Below are 21,082 nucleotides of genomic sequence, written 5' to 3'. Positions count from 1 at the left end.
TAAATAAATTATTATTATTATTATTATTATTATTATTATTATTATTATTATTATTAGCCAAGTTTGGTCAGCCCAGCAGCTCCCAGGAGGTCATGAGGAAGGATTCTGTCTCTTCGCCTCCACCACCAGAGACCTACCTGGAAGTGCCAAGGACTGAACGTGGGCATGTGTTCTACCAATGGGTTCCGGCCCTTGCCCATTGGCACAACACTTCCCAAACTTAATTCTGACAGGCAAGAAGAAAGGCTCCTGCTCCCCAAAGAACTTCCTCCCTTGCTGGCGCACCCTTTCGGCACCCCCTGCTCCAACGTCAGTTTCATCACCAAGGACAGCACCCACTGCCAGTTCCTGAACGGAGTCTCACTTGTGCGCAGCTCGGTCCTTCTCAGGTCCTTATTAAGAGCCCTCCTCTCATGTGAGTGAGGACGGTCAGAGATCAGGAGCAGCACCCTCTCTGTCACTGCCCCAGCTCTCCCCCCTAAGCCCTGACCGAAGGCACAGGATGAGGCCACCACCTCTCCAGGTCTGGTCAACGCCTGGAGGGAAGGACCCGCTGGGAGCCACAGGGGCGCTGCTATGGATTCGTGATGGGAAGAAAGGTGGAATGCCAATTTTAAAAACTCAGTGACGTCAATAGCAAAGGTCATCTGCTCATGAAGGGTGGCTGGAGAAGGGCAGAAGTGTAGCTGCCCTCTGACAGAGCTGCTGAAACAATTAGAGCTTTGGAGTTTGCCTTTTATGGCCTCGCACTATTCTAAACTCACGCTGCAAACCCCCTTCAATGGCCGAGCACTTTGGGGAAGGGTTGCGGCTCAGCAGAAGAGAGAGTGCGTGTTGCATACATATATTCCTGGCCCCTCCAGTTTCACAAGGGTCAGGGAGAAGGCAATGCAAAAGGCTTTTCTCTGCCTGAGACCCAGAAAGCCACAGCCAGTCACAGCAGGCAAACCCGGGCATCTTCCTGTGCTTTCAAGGGTGGCACCCTTGCTGAGGGTAAAGGGGGCAGCTCAGTGGTTGCCTGCAGAAGGTCCCAAGCCCAGTCTCAGGATCTCGGGGGGGGGGGGGCAGCAAAAGGACTCCTCTCTGCCTAAGGCCCCAGGCCGCTATGCCAGCTGAGCTAGACCAGCCTTTGCAACCTGCTGCCTTCCACACACAACTCCTGAAATCTGAAACATCAGCTGAGGTCGACTGGCGGGGGCTGTAGCCAAAAGCACCAGGCTAGCTTGGTACAGGGAACGTAGGTGGCGATGTGGTCTCAACCACTGAGCCTCTTTGGCTTGCCCATCAGGAGGTCGGTGGTTCAAATCCCCGTGACGGGGTGAGCTCCCATTGCTCGGTCCCTGCTCCTGCCAACCCAGCAGTTTGAAAGCACGTCAAAGTGCAAGTAGATCAATAGGTACTGCTCTGGCGGGAAGGTAAACGGCGTTTCCATGCGCTGCTCTGGTTCACCAGAAGCGGCTCAGTCATGCTGGCCACATGCTGTACGTCGGCTCCCTCGGCCAATAAAGCGAGATGAACGTGCAACCCCAGAGTCAGTCACGACTGGACCTAATGGTCAGGGGTCCCTTTACCTTTACCTTTACCTTGGTACAAGGCAGCTCCCCAGTGCTTGAGAGCTGCAGGCAGGCATTAAACCACCTCCTTCGTGGGTGGCACTCCGAGACAGTGTCTCTCTTTTGGCTCATAAAACAGAATCATGGAATTGTAGGGTTGGAAGGGGCCCAAAGGGACATCTAGTTCAACCCCCTGAGATGCCTCCTCCAATGGGTCAAGTGGCGGTTCTTCTGACTAATGGCTTCCCAGTGGCCGCATGGCTCTGCCTTCCTCAAATGCAACAGCGCCCACACATTTCCACTGCTGTCCAGTCTCAGTCAGACCTTTCTCCACCTGGCAATTGATTCCTCCTAGATTCGCTGCACCACAGCCAATCCGTCCCTACGCCTCTCTTCCTCCTCCTCCCTCCCCTGCTGGAGAAAATGCTTTGAATCCAAACCAGTTTTCTGAAGAGGGGAGAAGCTGTCCTCTTTTCAGGAGCACTTTCCCCTCAGCAGACCCTTCAGCGGGTGGCGGGGGAGGCTCCCTGTAGAATTACAACAACCCTCTTTGAAGGCACCAATCAGTAGCTGCTGCTACAGAAAGTGCATCTTCAAAGGAGGCTGCTGTAACCACTAATCAGCTGTCCGTGAGACTTCCGCTGAACGATGGCAGGTGCCAATCATCTGGTGCCTCTGTGACATCAGGGGCCTGACCTGTGAGGGTTCTCATCTGCTTTTCGGAGTTGGCCTGCAAGGGGTAGGGAAGGGAAGGATCTGACCCACCAGCCAGACCTAGCTCTCCACCCCGCCATGGGGTCTATCCTTATCTGTACAGGGCTCTGGGTGAGGCACCTCAGCTCTGCAGCAACCTGGAAACTGAGGCTCGGTACAGAGAACAGATTTTTAAAAGCAGGGTAACTTTACGGAGACTTACGTTTTACACTCTGGACAAGCACATATGTATAGACCCCTTGGTTTTCCATTCATTTTCTTCAAAAAATACCAAATACCATGGGTTGACTCTGGAAAGAGAAGGGTCTTCCTTTGCCCTGAAAGGGGAGTCCCCCCAGCCATCTTCTGGCTGTCTGAGAGATTGCAGCTGTCAGGCTGCAACAGGAACGGGGGGAAACTGACATGGGGGGGCAGGGAGAGAAGGAAGGGGCTGCTTCCCTCTTGAAACCAAAGTGCTCACCAATAAACCTTGAATGTCCAGGGGGCACAAAGAGCCGGTTTATCAGCCTGGCACTGACAGCCACCCAAGGCGCACCCTGGGGGCCCACACACCCCAAGTCCGAGGGGATGGCTTCTCTCCTCCCCAGGCAAGCCACGTGGCAACCCCACCTCCGCTTGGCAGGCACTTGCCTCCTCATCCTCCTCTTCGTCTTCGACATCCAAGATCCCAGAATCCTGCTCGGACGTTGGGCTCGTGCTTTTGACCTCTGGCTCTGATCCTGTAGAAGCATCTTTCTTGAACCGCCGACCACCAGCTTTCGAGGGCTGAGACACAACATTGCCCAGGTTCCTTTGCTGCTGGGCCTAAAAAGCACAAACATTTGGGGAAATTAAGTCCTGCCGCCATCTTATTTCAGAACGGATGCTTGTTGCCCCAAACGCCACGCAACCAACTCCTGCATTTACCTACCATTTCTAACCCGCCCGGGAGGCTGTGCCGTGGCATCAATGGCGCCTCCTTCCACAAATCATCATCCTTTGCCAGACTGATCGGTTTACAGCCAGCTGCCTTGAGGATGGCCCGGCAGCCATGTGGCAGCTGTCACCGGATGCATTAAGGACCAAGAGTTACTTTGCTATTGGATGTGTTCCCCTTTTCATCCCATGTCAGTAAAAGCCTCCCACATCTGGACCCCAGAGATCCATGGAAGCATTCTTCCCGCAGCACCCTGGGAAATCTGAATTGCGCGCAGTTGATTGACGCCGTCTGCAAAATGTATTCCGCCAAGATGCTCAGATCAGGATTACCCCAAAGGCTCAGCCTGACCGGGGGGGGGCAACCTGGCAGGACAAGGCCCTCCCCCCTCCTCCCGTTTCCCCAAATTAGTTCGTAATCCTAATGTTTTAATCTGTAGGAAGCCCAGGACAAGGGGGCGTTGGGGAAGGACAAGCCTGCAAGGAGCTGTGGGGGTGGGAAATTTCATGACTTTCCTTCTTTCGTTTTTTAATGGAGGAGAAATGTGCCATTGAGCTGTGCAGCTCAACTGACAGCCTGAAAGGGAGCAGGGATTTTCTCGTTAGATAACACCGTATCCATGACAGAAAGGAAAATCCACCAGCCTCAAATGTGCATGTGTGCACTGACAGAGTCTATATAGATGTGACTGGAAGGGGATTAGGATGCAGAGACAGTCTTCAAAAGCCCAGCTTGGAGGGAGCCGAAGGGGGCAAGCCCCACACTTCACTCACATCTGAAACAGCTGGCTGCAGCGCTGCACTTTAGGATGCTGTACAGGGAGAGGGCGGTGGGAGGGAGAGACTTAAAGCTGTGCCCGCAGGAATCCCATGGTTGCAAGGGGCCTTGAGGGTCCAGGACTCCGCTGCTGCCCACCCCATCCCACCCAGGGCCCTCCCTCCCTCCCTCCCTGATGCCCTGATGACCAGAAGCAAGGAGGGCCGGCTGCAATCCCAGCAGCCCTCCCAGGGCAAGGGAGGAAAGGATTCCCAAAGGGAGCAGGTGTCATTCAGCCACGGCCAGAGGAGATGGCACAGCTTGGAGGCAAGAAGACCAAGCAGTCCCTTGCAACCCCACAGCATAAAACCCTCAAGGGGTCAGAGGCAGGAGCAAATCTCTCCTCCTGTTGATCAAAGTGCTGCCCCTGGAACAGGGCAGGCGGAGTAAAGTGTGAGGACTACAAAGGCAAAATGAGCATCTTTGAACAGACTAGAGGTTTTGCAGGCCTTGGAACCCCACTGACGCCTTCATCGCACCAGGATCGTCACAGTAAAATGTTCTCATATGAGGAGAATGAAGCAGCTTTTGATGGTATGCGGGTGGGTGCAAGCGGGTTCCTGCAAACCCACAGAAATAACCAACAGCCACAAGATCAGGGCGAAATCACCCAGGGTGCAAAGGGAGGGGGGCATGAGAGCTTTCACTGCAAGGTACTAAGGAAGACAAATCTTTAGCTGTTCCACACACTGGAGTCGCACTGAAGTCAAAGAGGACTTAAGCGTTCCCAAACTCCGCCTGGAAGTCTGCCCGAAATCTAACGGCATTCTCAGAGGTCAAAGTCAGTGCGAAAACACGTCCAGTCCAGATGGAGAGACCGTGCGGGACCCTGGGCAGCCAAGTCCCTTGTGCCACGGCACAGCTCTGACCTCTAGTGGCAAAATGCAGCAGGCTCTCCTTCAACCAGTTCCCCCTTTATGCAACACACACACTCAAGTCCACACAGACAGGGGTCCTTCTGCCCTGCCAAAAATCAGGGCGGGGGTGGGCTGCCCTTGCCCCTGGAGCTCTGAGCAGCCTCTCTCCATCTTACCTTCCTGGCCCCACTGCCTCCTGCATCCTTCGATTCTGTCACCACACAAGCCCCTCCTGCTCTCATGAGCATCTCTCGGTTCTCCTTCACTGCCCCTCCATGTTGCCCTCTCTCCCAGCAGCGCCACAAGGCTCTGCCCTGGCTGGCTGCACATCCCCAGGTCCACTTCAGGGAGAGGACGTGGGTGGCCAGAGCCCTGAGCAACTTGGGACCCAGGTACCCGGAGGAGCAACTCTCCCGACACCCGCCTGACCCTGGGCTCACACCTGCAGGGGAGGCCCTTCTTCTGGCCCCGCCAAAGGGGCAGGCGCACTGTGCTGTGGGCAGGGACGGGGTCTTTGATGTGGTGGCACTCCAGCTGCGGACGTCCTTCCTCTCCCTCTCCCAATATATGGCAAGCACCGGGGTTGCTGAAGAGGCCCCTGTTCACCCAGGCCTTTGTAGGGGTCCACGCTGAAGAGAACATCTATGGAGCAATGTCTGGTTTTACGCATTGTGATACTGGTTTTGATGGTTTTTATTGTATCAATGGTTTTTTTTTTTAATTGCAGCCCACCCTGTGTTCATATTCTGATGAATGGAGGGCTAGAAATCCAGTTAAATAGCTACAGTCAAACCTTGGTTTCCGAAAGCCTCCGTTATCGTACGTTTCAGCTCATGAATGCCAAAAACCCGGAAGCAAATACTCTGGTTTTCGAATGCTTTTCAGAACCCAAACGTCCGACACAGCTTCCACTTGAGTGCAAGAAGCTCTTGCAACCAATCGGAAGCCGTGCCTCGGTTGTCGAACGTTTTGGAAGCCGAACGGTCTTCCGGAATGGATTGCATTTGACAACTGAGCTTTGACTGTATTCAATGAATAAACAAAGGGTTGGACTGGGTGACTTTCAGGGCCTCTTTCAACTCTACAATTCTATGATTCTACGAACCTCGGCCATCTCCCTTCTGCTCTCATCCATGACCTAAAATGAAACTCCCAACGACATCCCACCCCCTGCTCACGACTCTTGCCTCTTCCTGCCCCCCCCCCCCCCGTTGCCATTCCCGGCATTGCTGCCAATATTCAGACTGTGTAACCTCCTTGGGGCAGAGTCTGTCCTCATTGCTTGAGCTCCTCCGCAGCAGCCCAGATGCAATCAATGGATGACAACAACAATAGCAATGTGCAAAGGGCATCCTATACGCTGCACTCTTCCAAACGTTTTGAAGGAAATCAGTGCACCTCACCCTAAACCTGCTCAGGTCAGGGGTCCTCAGCCTCCAGTATTCGGGAATGGCCCAACCTCCACCAGCACCACCACAGGCACACGCACATAATTTTATGATGTTTTCAGAAACATCCTAAAATTGAAGTGCTCTCTATTAGGGGCGAACCAGAAGGGTCTTTGGCATGGGTAGGCAAACTAAGGCCCGGGGGCCGGATCTGGCCCAATCGCCTTCTCAATCCGGCCTGTGGACAGTCCGGGAGTCAGTGTGTTTTTACATGAGTAGAATGTGTGCTTTTATTTAAGATGCATCTCTGGGTTATCTGTGTGGCATAGCAATTCGTTCTTTTTCCCCCCAAAATATAGTCCAGCCCCCCACAAGGTCTGAGGGACAGTGGACTGGCCCCCTGCTGAAAAAGTTTGCTGACCCCTTGTCTTTGGCATCTACAGATTCCTCTTGAGGAATCCTAATAGGAGCCCCTTGGGAAGCCCTCTGATTACACCCCTCCAGGGAAGAAGGGAACCAGTTCCTTCAAGCGACTCGGGCAAACTTCTAAGCGCAGCATTCACAACTTGCACCTCAGCTCACAGCTTCATCAGCCCCAATGATATTTCAGTTTTCCAAAAGTCAGAAGCACTTGGGGAAAGTTTGCTGCCAGTGCACAGCTGGTCAGAGCACCCAAAGCGAGTTGCTCACTATCCTCCTTGAGAGTTGGACAGGTCAGTTCTGCATACGAATCTCTTTTCCATTATGTTTCCATATTGTTCTGCAATTATTTTTCCTGCTTAAGTACACATTGCAGACCAAAATGCTTTGGAGTTAAAGTGTTAGACTATATAGATGGGCAACTGTAACTTTATTGCTATCAAGAGATTTCAAAACTGCATTAAAAAAAATATATCCAGGATAATTCAAATTATCTTTAAAGATATTTTAAATTCAGGTTTTTTTAAAAAAAACCAACATATTTCTTATTGTTCTTTGTTGCCAAAGCAATGCAAGGTTACATGAAACTCAGATATAAAATGCACAATGAAATGTTTGATGCCTGCTTAAAAGTTTTTTGTTCAGGGCAGCCTACATAAGCATGTAATTTTATTATGCAAGTTTATTTTTTAAAACCCGTGAGTTTATCAATATTTTGATAATTTTATTGTGTCTGTTTTTAAGGTCTGTTTTTATTGCTATTTTAATGAATATTTTATACTATTTTATGTAAACTGCTTAGAGTTTTTTATTGTGTACTTATTGCTGTTATTTTATTTAGCAAGATTTTTATACCACAATAAAACTATAATGCTGCAAAATATGCATTTCATATGCATTTTGCTACCTTTTTCAGAGCCAAGAACTGTTTTTGCAAAATTCAGAAAACTTTGTTCAGATCCCCAGGCAAGTCCAGAAAAGACAAATTGTTGGTTCAGTTAAAAATGCAGACCTAAGAACCCTTGAGCGTCCCTGTGCCCTAGGAATCGTTTTTCACCAAGTTCTGTCTTCTACATTATTTCCCCTCATTCAGACATTGGAAAGCCCAGGTCTAAACTTATTAGTTAGTTTCCATACCTTCCTTCAGCCTAAGACCACAGAGGAAAAAGAGAAAAACACAATGATATGCAGCGTAAGAACAAGCAATAACCCCGTCACACACAGTTTAATAGGTCATAGATTGCTTTTTAGCCAAAGGCACGGGAGAAGAGGAAAAGCTTGTGTGGTGTTTAAAGATATGCAACAAAGGTACCACAAACAGGGGGGCCACCACAGGAAAGGCCTGTTCTCCTGTTGCCACCCTTTGGACGTCTCATGGAGGAGGCCAAACGGGCTCCATGAGGCAGGAGAGGGCACCCAGGGGCGATTGGGTTAACAGCCCAAGCCATATGGATGCTCCAAAGCAGGGCTTAGACAGGAGCACCAGTCGTATCAGCCTGAAAACCCCCCAGAGCTGTCTGGAAACCCATTGGATCCATCAGGCTCGAGGGACACACCATCCTAATAGGTCCCCTGCCTCTGCAGAGGGAGAAAGGTGCTGAAAGCCTAAATCTCAACAGGACTTAGTTGTGGATTGTAGAAGAGAAGGGGGAAGAACCAGGATAAGTTTTACTACCTAGAGCTGGCATGGCCAAACTTGGTCCTCTAGATGTTTTGGGACTACAATTCCCAGCATCCCTGACCACTGGTCCTGTTAGCTAGGGATGATGGGAGTTGTAGTCCCAAAACATCTGGAGGGCCAAGTTTGCTCATGCCTGACCTAGAGGGACCAGGATGTCAATCACTAACCAGCCTTTCTCCATGTGTTCCCTCAATCTGACAGTCAGAGGGTTATTTTCTTCCACTTGCACCCTGCCTTTCTGCCATCCTGGAACCCAAGTGACTAAGTCCCATAGAATGTGAGCGCCCCATGATTAACCTCTCCACCTCCTCATGACCAAGCCCCAGGCGCCAAGCAGCCCGCCATCTCGTCTCCCTCCAAGAGAAGACTTCCCTGCACAACTTGTGGTTTGTGCCCTCCTAACTGAGACCAGGCGACAGATTCCCCTGCAGCCATTTCTGGAAAAGCTCCATGGGAGGAGATTCCAGAGCCCCAGGTAAGTAGACGGAACTGCACAGAACAACCCAGTCTCTAAGCAAAGGCGGGCAGGCAGGGAGGCAGGCGCTGTTAGCTCCTCCAATTTGGATGGAATTACCAGGGGTTCAGGTTCCCCTCCTGCAAGATCTCAGCCCAGAAGGAAAAGGCTAGCGGAGGTGTGCCACTCAGCCACGAAGGACCCCCCCACCCCCCCACCGCACCCCCAAGCCCTTTACCGTTATGGATTTGGGAAGGAAGCTTTCTGCACTGTAATTGACACTGCACATAAAGAAAGAAAAATGACCTGCCCGGCCGGCACATTTCGATTCTCCGCGTTCTGTTTCGCATAAAGGCATCTGCCAGGCGCCCAATGGAGAGGCACACTTGGAAGCCACATCAAAGCCCGGCGATGCTCCACTCCCCCCCCCCCCGAAATCAGAGGAACCTCGGGAGGGAGGAGGACCAGAAAACCTTTACCTTTTGGTGTGGTTTACATGAAAGGCAGCCCTTTTCCTTTTCAACTATTGGGTAAAAGCAGCCATCTCACAGAGGGGCAATCAATCTGAAGCAAGCCCCCCACCCCACCCCTTTTATTGTCCTCTGCAAGCGGAGGGTGTCGAGAGAGCCCTGTCTGGTTCCAGCACCTTGAGCAATAACGCCAAAAGGTGCCTGGGCCACGTACCTCCCATCCCCTCCGTTTATGGCTCTTTTCATTCCCTCGCAAGGCCAGCCGAGGGTCAGTCCTAGTCTGGGAGTATAAGACACAGCACTGGGTGGGGGGGTGCCATTCACACGGCTTGCAGGCATCAGGCCCCAGGGTTGAGCCCCCAACATGGAGAGCTAAAGCGATCCTCCAACAGCCCAAAGCACTCCCTGGCCGGACTTCCTGAAGGGCATCGTCCGGGCTCGCAGCACTAACTTGAGCAGCGTTCAGAAGCAGCTCCCAGTGCTCTCAAAAGAAGAGGGCAAAAGCAGGAGCTTTAGACTCAGTTTTAGGGGTGAAGGGACACGGGTGGCGCTGTGGGTTAAACCACAGAGCCTAGGACTTGCCGATCAGAAGGTTGGTGGTTCAAATCCCCGCGACGGGGTGAGCTCCCGTTGCTCGGTCCCTGCTCCTGCCAACCTAGCAGTTCAAAAGCACATCAAAGTGCAAGTAGATAAATAGGTACCGCTCCGGCGGGAAAGTAAACGGCGTTTCCGTGCGCTGCTCTGGTTCGCCAGAAGCGGCTTAGTCCTGCTGGCCACATGACCCGGAAGCTGTACGCTGGCTCCCTCAGCCAGTAAAGCGCGATGAGCGCCGCAACCCCAGAGTCGGCCACGACTGGACCTAATGGTCAGGGGTCCCTTTACCTTTACCTTAGGGGTGAATTAAAAAAAAGGGGGTATGTTGCTGAAACCCGCCAGCCTGCCTCTTGCCATGGCCCCCCCAAACCAGCTGAGAAGGGTGCAAATATCTGGAGCCCATTGGGGGAAGCAGGCAGGAGCTCTCTGAATCTGGGCAGTGCTGAAACCAGGCCATGAAAGTGTGAGGTGAATGGGGTATGGGGACAAAAAGTTCCACTCCCTTAACCATTCTGCTACAAGTCACCCGCTTTGAGATGACTGTCTCTGGATTGTGCAGCAGAGACGATGCTTTAACACTGCCTGTTTCACCATGCATGAGCTGCGCCGGGTCTTGCGATGTGCGCTGCTGCTGCTGCCACCACCAACTCTCCCTGCCACGCTTGGCTGCTGGGCTCCCAAATCGGCCCCCTGATCAAAAGCTGCCACCAGCTCCTTCCGTTATTCTCTTTTTCTGATCTCTCACCAGAAGAAACGGCCTTAACAAGCAGCGCCGGAAGGACTCCTGGTTTATTGCAGCGCTGAGTGCAAGCAAATGTCTCCGCTCTCCTGTCACTTCCACACGCTGAAGTCCCGTCCCCCCCCCCCCCAGCACACACAGAGAGAGTTTACTCTCAATCTGGGCAGCTAATTGGCCCTTTCCTGATGAGCCCAGAGATAAGGCACGGCAGCCCTGGAGGACGAGGAAGATTTATTAGGGCTGAAGGCTCTCCGTAGCTCTCATCGGTGGTTTTGATTAGTTCCTGAGAGTCTGCCGCTGCCACAATTGTTTTATAGAGCCCTCTAATGGACTGAGACGCGGAACTTTAAAATACCGTTTCACAATATCCCTCGCAATGGAATACATATTCCTTAAAACAATATTACAGAAAGCAGGCTGGCTGCAGAGGAGAGAGGAGAAAGTTAATAAAAAACGACAGTGCCGTTGGGCCTCTGCCAGAGACGCATTTGAAAGTTATAAAATCCTTCCAAGATCAGATAAGAGGGGTATTATGAAGGCAAGGTGTAAACTCAGCACACTGACATGGCTCCTGGCTCAAGTTTTAACTAAAATCCAGCCACGCATCTGGACTATCAGGGACTATTATCTGGTGATCAAGGGGGGCTTGATGCTCCCATTGTACTTAAAATACTTTATAATCATGTTTTTCCATCGAAAAGTGGCTCCTGGAGTGGTTGATAAATATAAATAGGACAGCCTCTGCCCTCAGAGTATAAGAGGCATGACACAAGAGGGAAAAGGGCTTGGAAAGGAGGAGGGAAAAGGATGCCACTCGTTCTTTGATACAGAACTAATCACCAGGTGGAGTGGAAGGTGCTCCCGGAGAGAAGGAGCCAGAAGATGCTGGCCCCTCGGCTGACGGAGTGTCTGTCTTGCAGTCCTGTCCCTGCTATGGCCTGATGGAATAGAGGAGGCTTAGATTGTTTGGGGTTCAGGTGCGGCGGAGGGTGTCTCTCATGTCTGTTGGGGGAATGGATCCAGAGATACCGAAATTTTCCGTCTATAAGATGCCCCCACGTATAAGACTCCCCCCCCCCCCGTTTTTGCAGACTCAATTTTAAGAAAATGAGGGGAGATGGCCCAAAGTTGTTGAGCTTCTACCCCCATGCAGCTGCGGGCAGGAAACACTCCCGAGATCGTTTCCCGCTCGCTGCGGCATTGGGGGGAGTTGCGCTCCTGCCAATCAGCTGGCTGGTGGGCGTGCCACTACTCCTTCTCCCCCCCCCCCATGCCACTATCTGTGTACTGGACGACTCGAGTTTTGTGACACAATTCCTGAGTCGAAAAATCTCATCTAATACACAGAAAAATACGGTACATTTCATTATAAGACCAGCTGGAGGCCATGGGCAGGGCTTGAGGAAGTCTCTCCCCACCTGGCCACAACAGCGCCAGATATTGCGTCCCTTCCAAGAAGGGGGGGGCCTGCACACTCTTTAAACACTGTATTAAGAAGAAAAAAACATAGGCACTAAAGATAAAGCTGCAGTTAATTTCAGGACTATAATAAGCGAAACAGGCAAAGAATATCCCTCACTGTTCAATGTGCTTTTCTTTTCTAGTAAAGGACTGTGTTCCTTCGTTAATCCTTGCATAATTTCCAAGCTTTGATGGCACTGCATAAACAAACTGGACCTTTTTTGTCAAGGTCGGAGTATTATTCATTCTCCCCAACTCTTGCCACTATTATCACGTGTGCCAGCAATTGTGACTGAGTGCATAGTATGCTATTTTTATGTAGCTGCTCACAGGAGGGTGAGAGGTTAAAGTTTCATATTCAGTTCTGTGGTTCTATTTAGAACCAGAGCAAAAAAATAAAAAATAACACTGTTCCCTCTCAGGGGCTCCCCCACCACATGTCCAATAAGGTCTCCAGGATGCCCAGGCCACTGGCAGCATTTGAAATTCTACTTCGTTGGCTGAATACATTCTGCTAAATGACAGGCACTACTTAAGTCACATGAAAGGAGAGCACACGGTGATCCTTTTCCACTCTTGTGGAAGACCCATGCCACGGGATGGAGGGGCAGTCCTTGGAAGGCGCCCCCTTCACAGTGCAATTCCTCACGCTGGACTGCATTTGCCATTTTAATGCCCACCCACCAGTCTGCAAAAAATCTTCAAGAGCTCCTCACAATCCCTTTTGGTTCTTGCCCCCAGCATAGTTTGGTGTCACCTGCTCATTCCTAACTCCAGATCATATAGGAACAAATTAAAAAGCACAGGCCCCACTGAAAATGCTTGGGGATAACCAGAGAACCAACATGCTTAAGTTGCAAAGAGTACCTGCCCCAAACCTGGATCTTGGCCCACGGGAATTCTCCTTTTTCTACACCTAGATTTTTCCTTGCCACCAACATGGCAGGGGGTTGGACTCGATGGCCCTTGTGGTCTCTTCCAACTCTATGATTCTATGATTCTATGGGATTCCCATCTTCTTACATCCCTCCATTATGAGAATCTCCTACTCTTTGTTGCAACCAGTTACTCAGAAGAGAAGCCCGCGGCTTATCCCATGACATCCGCTTTTCCTCCGATGCCTCCTGTCTCCTCTTGTCTCGTGTTTTTAGACGGAGCGTTAGCAGGCAGGAGCTTGTGGTTTGCTTTTTATTTTGCACAGTGTCTAGTATGTATTAGGCACTTTTATAAATAATAAATTTTGTTGATGGATGATGATGACTGCTAAGTTTACTCAGGAGCCTTTGGTGAGGATCTCTGTCCAAATGCATTTGGAAGTCTGAGTGCATAATGGCTACCAGATCATCCTGTCCATGTGTCTGTTGACACTCTCAAAGAACTCCAAAGGCTTGAGGAAGCACAGCTTCTTTTTGCAAAAGTCACCCTTAATCTCCGCAGCTGTGATGTCTATCTGGTCCAATATTGTGTCCTCTGAATTTGGAACCCAAGAGTTTTCCTACCCCGTGACCAAAGATCCAAGGAGCTTATGCATGTGGGAGCTTATGCATCAGCAGAAGGACAGGGAACCTCTGGGGGCCTCCACAAATTGCTGGACTACAACTCCCATCATCCCTGACCATTGACCACACCAGCTGGGGCTGAGGGAAGCTGAAGTCCAACAACACCTGGAGAGTCTCCACAGGTTCCCCATTTCTGACTGACAGTGCATGCCCTTCTACCACATCTGCACTTAACGCTAAGTGCCCCTTGCCCATGCTCTGCCCATTTGTCCTCTAGGCTGGGGGAACTTCCTCTTTTCCAGACATCCCATCTGCCACCTCTTCAGAAGGCTGAGGCTAAGATCACCCCACCAAGATCAGTGTTCCTCTATACAAGCTCCCTCTCCTTTTTCGTTTCTGCGTTCTTCAGAACGGAATCCTGACACCAGCCAGCGGAAGCGTCCCTGCCCATCGCTGCTTGTCCTTCCCCTCTTCCTTCTCCCCATTCTATCAAAGCCTCCTTTGTTCTACCCTGGTAATCCCATGCTAGAAAAAATCCCCCAGATCCACCTGTCACCACTTCCCTTTCATCCTTCAAATTCTCCCTGCCTTTTCCAGCTTCGTGTATCATATCATTTCCCCACATCTTGCTATAAGCTTCCCAGCAAATATTCCACCCCATTCCATGGTTGCACTGGCTGGAAACTTTGGCTTGTCCACCTGAGCGAATGCCTTCCAAAGTTAAACTGTGGAACTCCTTCCCACAGGAGCCAGGGATAGCTCCTAAGATATTGATAGCTACAAGCCATGGTGGCTACTGCTCTGCCTCACCATCTGATATGCTTCTGAGTAACAGTTTCCAGAGCCCAAAGGAAGGGACAGGGCTCAAATCCTGTCCAATTTTAAACCGAGTGACTGAGTGAATTACTGTGCTGAGAGCACTGTGCTCATGGGCACATTTTTATGCCTGGCTGTGAGAAGCTTCTTTCCCCTTCTCTCTGCCGTGGGAAACCCATGGGAGAAAATCAAGTGTTCTGCAAAAAGACAAAAGCAAAAACCCCTCTCCCCTATTTCAAGAATGGGTGTACAGTTCTGTCATACACGATCGTCTCATACCAGACGGCATTATTAAAAACACTCCACATTCTCCATTCAGTAGATAGGGTGCCACAGAAAGACAAAGGGAACTTATATAGTTAATTATGCTGAACTGTGAGCAGCTAACATGGAACATCTTGTTTCAAGTTAGCTTCATTAGTATTATTATTAGAATCTTTTCCATGTACAGCATGCTTAACAGCGCTTATTGAAAGTGGCTCCAGGCAGTTTACAGTCTTTCCTCCTAAGTTTTTAGGTATTTATTGCCATTTCTAAATTCTTTTACAAAAGAGAAAATAAAACATATGGTTAGACATAATCAGAAAGCTTATGTTTCCAAAACATTATGAAGACAGTGTTGCAAAATACTGCTGCTACCTATTTAGTCCTTATCAAGCTTTAAATAGGTCTGTTTTGTGACCTGATATTACTAATGAGCTGCTCCTTGCTCCTATTTTAAGGCTGCCTCAGTGCATTGACTCCCAAGGAAATAGAAAGATGAACAAAGCCGGAGTGAAGGGGAACCAGGACAAGATCCCTAGGAAAATCTTATCCCCAGGCAGCCAAAGTGACTTTTGCTCTCTATGCAAAGCACATGGTTCCAGAATATACAGGTGCCTTCCTCCTTGCCAAGGTGTGCCCTTAATTCACCCTTCCTAGAGCCCCTGAAAAGGAATTCTCCATGCCTGTGTCAACCACAGGTGAAACACATGAACACCCATCAGTACCCATCAAGGTTTGAGACCTCCAGATACATTTTCCACACAGAACGGAACCCTTCAAACTGAAAGATTTTGTTGTTGTTGTTAAATTGAATCTGACAAAAAGTCGCTGATCCAGTCTAAATGGCATGTAATTAATTGACCTTTCTCATTTCGGTGATAAACCACATGAGATTATTTGAATCTTTGGCTCATGTCACATCCCTAATTCCCCATAAGGTATGCGGGTGGCGTGGTGGTCTAAACCACAGAGCCTAGGGCTTGCCGATCAGAAGGTCAGCGGTTCGAATCCCCGCGACGGGGTGAGTTCCCGCTGCTCTGTCCCAGCTCCTGCCAACCTAGCAGTTTGAAAGCACAAAGTGCAAGTAGATAAATAGGTACTGCTGTGGCGGGAAGGTAAATGGTGTTTCCGTACACTCTGGTTTCCGCCAGTGTGTTCTGTTGCGCCAGAAGCCATTTAGTCCTGCTGGCCACATGACCTGGAAAGCTGTCTGTGGACAAACGCCGGCTCCCTCGGTCTGACAGCGAGATGAGCGCCGCAACCCCATAGTCGCCTTTGACTGGACTTAACCGCCCAGGGGTCCTTTACCTTTACCTAATTCCCCATATTGAGAATCCCATACATATTTCTGCTGTGCACCACGACTCCTGCCGAACATGTGCCCATCCTCTGCATGTAGAGTCAAGGACTTGTGCAGACGGATTCCGTATCGCCTTCAAAGCCAGGCATCTTGTTTGTCAAGAGCAACAGCACTTCATTTGTGGTCATCAAGTATGGGCTGTTTCGAAAGCCCTCCCTGCTCCTCTCCAGGATGGTTGAAAAGTTAGTCACTTTCCTCCTCGAAAACATGCAAACAACAAACATGCCAATTTCCACCCTCCCCATTTCTGTGGCTTTCTGCAAACCGAGTAAGAGTCCAAGAGACAATCACATCTAATGCTGAAGGAAACTAGAAAACAGCAGTGTTTCGCATAGAAAGCCAGGTAAGCCGGCATTACTCTGGCCATCAGCCCCACATTCCACAATCAAATATGCTTTCCCCCCATGCTCTGCAACAAACACTACATGCACTCCTTCAAAAACAGAGGATGTGGCTGCCTTCAAAGGGACACCCAGGCCTGCAAACGAATAGCATCCTTTTTGGAAGCAGGCTAGGTGACGCTCAGGGTTCTATTTCCCTAAACCACAAATGGGGAATGACCCCATTCCACACATCCCTATATAGCGTAGAGGCCTTTTAAGAGTTGTTTGCATGCCTCTTTTTTCTCCCAAAGGAGCAGGTTCATAGCCTGTGAGTGTTCCTGGATCCATCTCTGTTGCCAGAGGCCTAGATGACTGCAGTGGCTAAAAGAGTCTTTTACCAGCTTTGGCTTGGAAGACAGCTGCAGCCATTTCTGGACCAAGACAGCCTGACCACTGTCGCCAATGCACTGGTAACCTCCTAGATGGATTACTGCAATGCACTTTACGTGGGGCTGCCCTTGAGGTTGGCCTGGAAGCTGCAGCTGGTGCGAAATGTGTCCGCTCAAGTGCTCACTGGGGCAGAATATTGCCGTCGTATTACCTCTCACCCCTTATAAACCAAACTGAACGCTACTGCAGGAAAATGCACCCTGCAGATACCATCTCATCAGAAGGTCCATTCTACACAAGGTCAAAACTGGGCCTACAGTGTGGTGGCCCCTCCCCTTAGGATCTCCCTTCCCATCACCTGTCAGGCAGGAACCACCTGCTCCCTGCCTGCTGCAAGGCTTCTCTTCCAGCAAGCTGTCCAAGTGGATACTTCTTCCCCACTTGGTAGATGTGTTGGATTTGGTGGTGCTTTACCTGTTTTTAAAATATGCACTTGTTTTATTTATGTTTTTACTGCATTGCGAAATCACTTCAAGATGCTTCATAGGAAGCAATCCAGAAATGCAATAATTATAAATAAAAAATAATATCCAGTTTGCCACATGGCATCCCATGTTTCAAAGAAGTCTTTACAATGCCAGCCGCTTCATGAACTACCAAAAAAAGAGAAAACCCACCCAGCAGAACTTGTTTCCACTCTGACAGACCAATGCATTCCAGGATTTCAAGGAGCTTAGCAAAGGTACATTTGACCTCTCTCACTTTCAAACTCAAAGCATCCAGGTGTTAACTTGCATTTAAAGACTGCAGAACTCTTAACTACATACAAAATGCCAAAAGAAACATCTCCTTCAGAAATTGTCGTTTGAAAATTAGCCCTGCTACTTCTGTCTAGTAAAACTTTTATAACCATCTTACATGTGGCTCTCAGCTATAAAACACGATTGGAAGAGCAACACCACGGACTATATTTCATCAAGTGGAGTTTTCAGCCGGCTTTGCCTGGTTCCTATTATTCTCTTTCTCTCTCTCCTTCTCCCTCTTTTCAATTTAAGTTTACTGGCTAATTTTATGGAAACAAATAAAGAGACCTACACATTATAGATGTAATAAGGACAAAAGCATAACTCTGAAAGTACCACAAGTCAAGCCCCTCCGCTTTTCCAATTTTAATTTATGAGCCATAAACCTCCCGTGTGCTGGCGGCTCTTGCCTTTCTGGATTCCCTCCAGTGAATGGCACAAATGGCGGCCAGGTGTGCGTCTCAAAGGCAGGTGCTGAACTCAACTACGCTGGGCGCCTAAGGAGAGGCGCAGGAGGGGGAAAGCTTCGCCCGCAGCCAGAACAAATACCTGCTGCTTGTCACTTCTCAAGCTGGACCTCATGGGGAGAAGTGGAACTTTTCACCTTGGCGCAGAGCTTGCAGCAGTGGCCGTAACCCAGAATGTCTGGCACACTGAAGGCCCCATCCAACACACAGGTAGGCGGGTGCACATGGTGTCCACATAAATATGGCGGGCTCAACTGCGCCTCTTCAAGCAGCTTTAAGAAAAAAGCGCAAGACGTTTTTGTCTTGCGAAGCAAGGCCATAGGGAAATTCGTCTAGCGAAGCAACGCAAAACCGAAAAACCCTTTCGTCTAGCGAGTTTTTCGTCTTGCGAGGCATTTGTCTTGCGGGGCACCACTGTACATGGTGGAGCCAGCTAGAGGTCTCCTGCTTCATAGCCTCACTCATAGCAATGCCTACGCAGGGCTTTACCTTCTCTTCCGGAGCACAGCCACAAAGCCACCAAAAATTCTACGTACAAATCTCTTCCCAAAATCTTGATTTTTTTTTTATGTTTAGCTGTCCTATACAGTGGTAACTCTGGCTACGGATTTAATTCATTTTGGGCTGCCATGCACACCCTGAAAAATCTGTAACTAGAGGCGCCGCTTCTGCGTATGCGGCAAAATCCAGAAGTATACACTTCCGGGTTTGCCGTGGCCATAACCCAAAGATTCCGTAACCTGGAGGTTACGATACGATGCGATACAATATCTTTATTGTCCCGTACAGAACAATGAAATTGAAAAATCTACATAAGACATTCAAACCCCCCTAAAAACTCTGAAATCCCATTTTAAAATACAATATACTCCTATAGAAACTCCTTATACTGTGTTTAAAACCAGAATTGCATTTGTGTAGAAACTGTTTCTCAGACGGCTAGTCCCAGTCTTTATAACCCTGTACCTTCTTCCAGAAGGCAGAAGCTGAAAGAGATCATTTCTGGGGTGCGCACTATCCTGTGCTATCTCTGCAGCTTTCTTATGGCACCTGGAAGCATAGATTTGATCCAAGGTGGGAAGAGTGCACCCAATTATTCTCTCCGCAGTCTTTACAACCCTGGACAGCATTGTTTTTCCTTGACCATGCAGCTCCCAAACCACACACACAGACCATAAGTTAATACATTCTCCACAGTACAGTGGTAAAACGCCATCAAGAGGTCCTTTGAGAGATTGTTTTTCTGGAGGATTCTCAGAAAATATAACCTCTGCTGTGCTCTCTTCATCAGGTCTTTGCTGTTTTCTCCCCAGGTTAGGTCATCTCTCACGCAACACGAGGTACCACTCTAACTACTTTTATCCCACTTTTGCCCAGACCTCCAGTTTCCAGAAGCTTAACTAGAACTCTATCTATCTATCTATCTATCTATCTATCTATCTATCTGGCCCTGACAAGCTATCTGAATCCTGACAAGACAGAAGTACTGTTTTTGGGGGACAGGAGGCGGGCGGGTGTGGGGGATTCCCTGGTCCTGAATGGGGTAACTGTGCCCCTGAAGGACCAGGTGCGCAGCCTGGGAGTCATTTTGGACTCACAGCTGTCCATGGAGGCACAGGTCAAATCTGTGTCCAGGGCAGCTGTTTACCAGCTCCATCTGGTACGCAGGATGAGGCCCTCCCTGCCCACGGACTGTCTCACCAGAGTGGTGCATGCTCTAGTTATCTCCCGCTTGGACTACTGCAACGCGCTCTACGTGGGGCTACCTTTGAAGGTGACCAGGAAACTGCAATAAATCCAGAATGCGGCAGCTAGACTGGTGACTGGGAGTGGCCGCCAGGACCACATAACACCGGTTCTGAGAGATCTGCATTGGCTCCCAGTATGTTTCCGAGCATGATTCAAAGTGTTGGTGCTGACCTTTAAAGCCCTAAACGGCCTCGGTCCAGTATACCTGAAGGAGCGTCTCCACCCCCATCATTCTGCTCGGACGCTGAGGTCCAGCGCCGAGGGCCTTCTGGCGGTTCCCTCATTGCGAGAAGCAAAGCTACAGGGAACCAGGCACAGGGCCTTCTCGGTAGTGGCGCCCGCCCTGTGGAACGCCCTTCCAGCAGATGTCAAAGCAATAAACAACTATTTTACTTTTAAAAGTCATTTGAAGGCAGCCCTCTTTAGGGAAGTTTTTAATGTTTGATGCTGTACTGTTTTTAATATTCAGTTAGAAGCCGCCCAGAGTGGGCGGGGTATAAATAAATTATTATTATTATTATTATTATTATTATTATTATTATTATTATTATTATTGTCATTATCATTATCATCTATCTGTCATCTATCTATCTATCTCCTGCACTTTCCTTTCCTCTCCCTCCATCCCTCTCTCATTTCTCCTTCCTTTGCTTAGCCTGTTCCTCAACTCATATGCTGAGCCATTTTCAAACAATGGCCTATTTAATATCCTAGGTTTGTACAATGTCAGACAGTGAGATAAATATAATAAATAATTTTTATTTCCAGGCACATGTGCCCACACACCCATCTTGAACCCACTGCCTGCTTGAAAGAATTTGGATTGCTGTGAACTAGTTCTCCCATCGTTCTCTGTTTCTCTCAAGGAGCAAGACAACCTGTTGAAGCACCATATTTAGCCTGGGTGGACTTAACAGGAGTTTGTAGAAGCATATCAGAGAAAAACATCACCTCTTCTATATTTATTTTCTCAAGAACAAGGGTTCCCCCGGCGCCTCAGAGATGGTTCTCAAGCATTCCCGGCCAGCATGGCAGACGGGAGCAGCTTCCATAGCAATCTCCGTCTTCTTCCAGAAAAACAAGGCCTCTGGTTCACCCCAGAACATTCTGTTTGCCGAGGCTTACAAGCCACGCCAGGCTCAACGCCTCTGCCCTCCATGGCATTCCAGGAAAACATCCCTCTTCGTGAGATAATCTGGCCCACATATGGGATCTTCATGAAAGGAGAAAACATTGGCTGTTGCGTAAGGATGGAAACATATTCATGCATCTGAAAACGGCACGGGCGGAAGGATACTGTCCATGTCAGCCGTGGGATGGGAGTCAAAACAAAACAATGTGGTCAAAA

General features: G+C 49.5%; 1 protein-coding gene across 4 annotated transcripts in view; it reads right to left on the bottom strand.

Moving 5' to 3' along the window:
* Window positions 1–21,082, bottom strand: part of EXOC6B (exocyst complex component 6B) — a 225,633-nt gene that overhangs the window by 121,002 nt on the left and 83,549 nt on the right. For all 4 annotated transcript variants that reach the window (XR_014515540.1, XR_014515541.1, XM_083458677.1 and 1 more), the window contains exon 7: window positions 2,898–3,071. Coding sequence is in view for 2 of the 4 variants with exons in the window: in XM_083458677.1 (XP_083314803.1) it covers window positions 2,898–3,071 (174 nt within the window). In the remaining 2 variants the exon portion in view is untranslated. The remainder of the gene's footprint in view (window positions 1–2,897; window positions 3,072–21,082) is intronic.

This window comes from Podarcis liolepis (genome assembly GCF_965112155.1).
Source record: "Podarcis liolepis genome assembly, chromosome: 9".
Classification (NCBI taxonomy): domain Eukaryota; kingdom Metazoa; phylum Chordata; class Lepidosauria; order Squamata; family Lacertidae; genus Podarcis; species Podarcis liolepis.
Note: the sequence above shows the minus strand (reverse complement) of the source record. Positions and strands in the feature narration are given on the sequence as shown.